A 3,717-nucleotide genomic window follows, 5' to 3' on the forward strand; every position below is an offset into this window, starting at 1 on the left:
GTTACAGTCGGGGGCATTCGTATTTCATAGTCAGAGGTGAAATTCTTGGATTTATGAAAGATGAACAACTGCGAAAGCATTTTCTGGTTGAGTGAAGATATACTTCAAACTCTTATGATCCGTGAAGACTTGGCCTTGGCACCATAGAGTTAAGATCGCCGTATCTTCAACGCAAACCGACCACAGCAGCCATTTCTAAATCGTGTGTTGGATAGTTTCCTTTGTGTTTCCTCAGCTGTCTAGACGCATACGCGATCACTTTGCCTTGTTGCATCAGAAACACCCCAAGTCCAACTTTGGATGCATCTGTGTAGACCACATATGGCTCGTTGTCCATTGGAAGAGCCAATACTGGAGTAGTGGTCAACATCTCCATGAGTTTGCTGAAACTCACTTCACTTCACAGTTTTCTGTCCACACAAACTGAACATCTTTCCCAGTCAACTTTGTCAACGGCTGAGCCATGCTAGCAAATCCCTTAACAAAACGCCGGTAGTATCCAGCCAGTCCGAGAAAACTCCTGATCTCCGTTGGGTTCCTTGGTCTTGGCCAGTCCACAATGCTTTGATCTTTTCTGGGTCGACAGACACTCCCTTGTCCGACACCACATGACCCAAGAAACCAATTTCTTTTTGCCAGAAACTGCATTTGCTAAGCTTGGCGTACAGCTTATGTTCCCGCAGTTTATCCAAAACCATTCTCAAGTGTTGCTCGTGATCTTTCTGATTCTTTGAGTAGATCAAGATGTCGTCTATGAAGACAATAACGAATTCATCCAGGTAGTCTCTAAAAACGTTATTCATCATCTTCATAAACGCTGCAGGGGCGTTGGTCAGTCCGAAGGGCATGACCACGAACTCGTAGTGACCATATCTTGATCTGAAAGCTGTCTTACGGATATCCTCTTCAGCAATCGGAATCTGATGGTATCCCGAAGCTAAATCAATCTTTGAGAAACAAGTAGCACCTCGGAGTTGGTCCAATAACTCATCTATCCTTGGGAGAGGGTACTTGTTCTTCACTGTGACTCTGTTAATCCCCCTGTAGTCGATGCATAGTCTGAAGCTACCATCTTTCTTCATCACGAACAAGACTGGTGCACCCCAAGGCGAGCTGCTTGGTCGCACAAATCCTTTCTCCACCAACTCATCCAACTGTTTATTCAGTTCGACATTTCAGCATTTCAGCCGGAGCCATCCGATACGGAGCTTTTGAGATTGGTGTTGTACCCGGCTCAAGCTCAATCGTGAAAGGATCAGAACGGTCCGGTGGTAATCCTGTCAAGGATTCGAACACGTCATCATACTCCTTTACAATCGGAATCCCTTCCAATTCAGCATCAGGTCCGACTTCCACAGTCGTGATTGAAGCCAGATAGGCCTCACACCCTTTTTCCAGCATTTGTTCTGCTTGAAGTGCTGAAATGATCAGACTCCCATTGATCGGTCTGACCCCTTGATAGACAAGCTTTCCATTGCCGATTTCAAACTGAACTCGGCCACGATGACAATCAAGATGTGCCTTGTATTTACTAGCCAATCCATTCCAAGGATCACATCGTATGATTTCACTGGGCAAATGACCAAGTCGGCTGGCATGTTCACTCCCCCGATCATCACAGAGACGTTTCGGATTTTTCCTGAAGTGTACATGATCTGACCACCAGCCGCCCGAACCGGTCTTACTTCTTCTTCTTCTTTCTGAAATCCTCCAATTCCAATCATCTCGGGTTGCACAAAGCAGTGAGATGCACCGGAATCAAACAGAACATGGGCTGCCACTCCACCCATGACTAAGGTCCCTACATATTCACCCGGAACACTAAGGACCTACTCTACAGACAAGCAATTTCACACAGAAATTCTTAAGGAAAAAGTGAGAGATAGGATGACTCACCAGTGATCGGACGAGACGTGCTTGGGTCCGACGACTCATCTCCAATGGTGTACATCCGCGGCATGATGGCCTGCCTCTTCGCAGCCGGCTGAGGCCCATCACTCGGACGCTTCCCAGCCGATTGTGCGTCCTTTGGACACTGATTCTTGAAGTGTCCAGTTTCCCCGCAGTTGTAGCACACGCGTTCCCCAGTACTCCTGTTCTGGCTCTTCGGCCTTTGATCTTCTTCAGGACAATCCCGCACCTTGTGATCCATACTTCCACAACGGTGACAAGCTCCCATAGCAGCACGGCACACACCAGAGTGCATCTTCCCACAAGTCGAACACGCACTGCGACTGGTTGCATTCGGCTTGCTGGAAGAGCCAGACTTCACCACCTTTTGATTCTTCCCCGCATGCTTACCAGGATGGACATGCGCCACTGAGCCAAACACTTTGGCTTCCTCACTGATTCCGCGCTTCCTGCTCCGCGGCCTTTTCCACCAGTTCGGCCACGGTATCATAGTTGCGGATCTTACAACGAGTTCGGAGATCAACCCTAAGTCCGCGCATGAATTTACGGACCAAGGATATCTCAGACTCTGCCTCATGCCCAGCATACTTCTTGAGGCTGTTGAACTCTACTTCATATTCCCTTACAGACATAGATCCCTGTTCCAGTCTGAGGAAGGCTCCCTCAAGTTGGTCAAATGCTTCCGGCGGAAAGTACTTCGCACGGAACTCGGCCTTAAAATTGGCCCAGGTGCACTTATCCTCACCAATCCGGGCAGAAACACCTCGCCACCAGGTGTGCGCATCACCGTCCAAGTAGTGGACAGCAATGTCCTTGTAAGCAAGAGGACAACGGATCGACTTAAAGTTCCGGCCTATCCTGTCAATCCATTGATCTGCTTCCACTGGTTTGGAACCACCCGAAAAGAACTTGGTTCCCAGTTTCTGCATGTGGTCCATGACGTTGAGATAAGACGGATTCCTAGCAACGTGTGCATCTTCTCCATCTTGCCACTTGCTCCGCCTCGTCCACAACAGGTGGAACCACTGGAGGTGCCATTATAGCCAGCACAGCTTCCAATCCAACAGCTCCAGCAGCAGCACCAGCGGCTGCAGCATTGTTCAAATTTGCTGCAATCTGAGCAGCATTCCGAGCCTCTTCCGTACCAGCTTCATTTCTGGCCACGTTGCTCGCAGACCCCTCACCAGTCTCATTCACAGTCCTTCTTGCGTTACGGTTACTTTTTGCCATCTGCAATCAGATCACAGGCAAGTTAGTCAAAACTAACTTGGGATCAGGACACGGAACATAGAATTTACCACGAGACGTCAGGCTTGGAAGGATGGTTTGCCCCAATAACCCACTATACTTAGATTGTCCTAGAACCGACTCCGCTCTGATACCACTTGAAAGGACCCGACCCATTTTTTCGTACCATCAGTACGAGTCTGGCTCGACTTCCTCGATCAGACTTGGGCCGTTTTCCTAATTTTCTTTACTTAGAATTATTTCCGAGTTTTAGTTCGTTTTCAGACAATCAAGCAAGCATAATAAGATTTGAATAGATTAACTGAGGTTCGAGTTAACAAGTGAGTTTGCTATAAGCTATTACAAGTTAAACTCGTCCTACATCTACCCAAATCCCCCATCCTTCCTTCCTGCCTTAGTCCTGCGGTCAAGCTATGTCCTTACCCTTTACGGGTCTGGTCCTGATCTGCATCCAAAACAAGGAGGCATAAGCAACAGTTTGCTTAGTGATGCGGTCATCCCGTCTCACTCAGCCATGTAAAGCAATCGAGTCAATCAATCAGTAAACGGACATGCTTA

At 48.0% G+C, this 3,717-nt stretch overlaps 1 protein-coding gene across 1 annotated transcript; it reads right to left on the minus strand.

The window, feature by feature from the left end:
• Positions 1-1,158: 1,158 nt before the first annotated feature.
• On the minus strand, positions 1,159-2,206 carry LOC117131306. Its single transcript, XM_033283556.1, has 3 exons — positions 1,897-2,206; positions 1,533-1,801; positions 1,159-1,488 (listed from the first exon to the last, which is right to left on the minus strand). The coding sequence occupies exons 1-3, from the start codon at positions 2,204-2,206 to the stop codon at positions 1,159-1,161; spliced, it is 909 nt and encodes a 302-aa protein (XP_033139447.1).
• Between the last annotated feature and the right edge of the window lie 1,511 nt (positions 2,207-3,717).

The sequence above is a fragment of the Brassica rapa genome, unplaced genomic scaffold (genome assembly GCF_000309985.2).
Source record: "Brassica rapa cultivar Chiifu-401-42 unplaced genomic scaffold, CAAS_Brap_v3.01 Scaffold0899, whole genome shotgun sequence".
Lineage (NCBI taxonomy): Eukaryota > Viridiplantae > Streptophyta > Magnoliopsida > Brassicales > Brassicaceae > Brassica > Brassica rapa.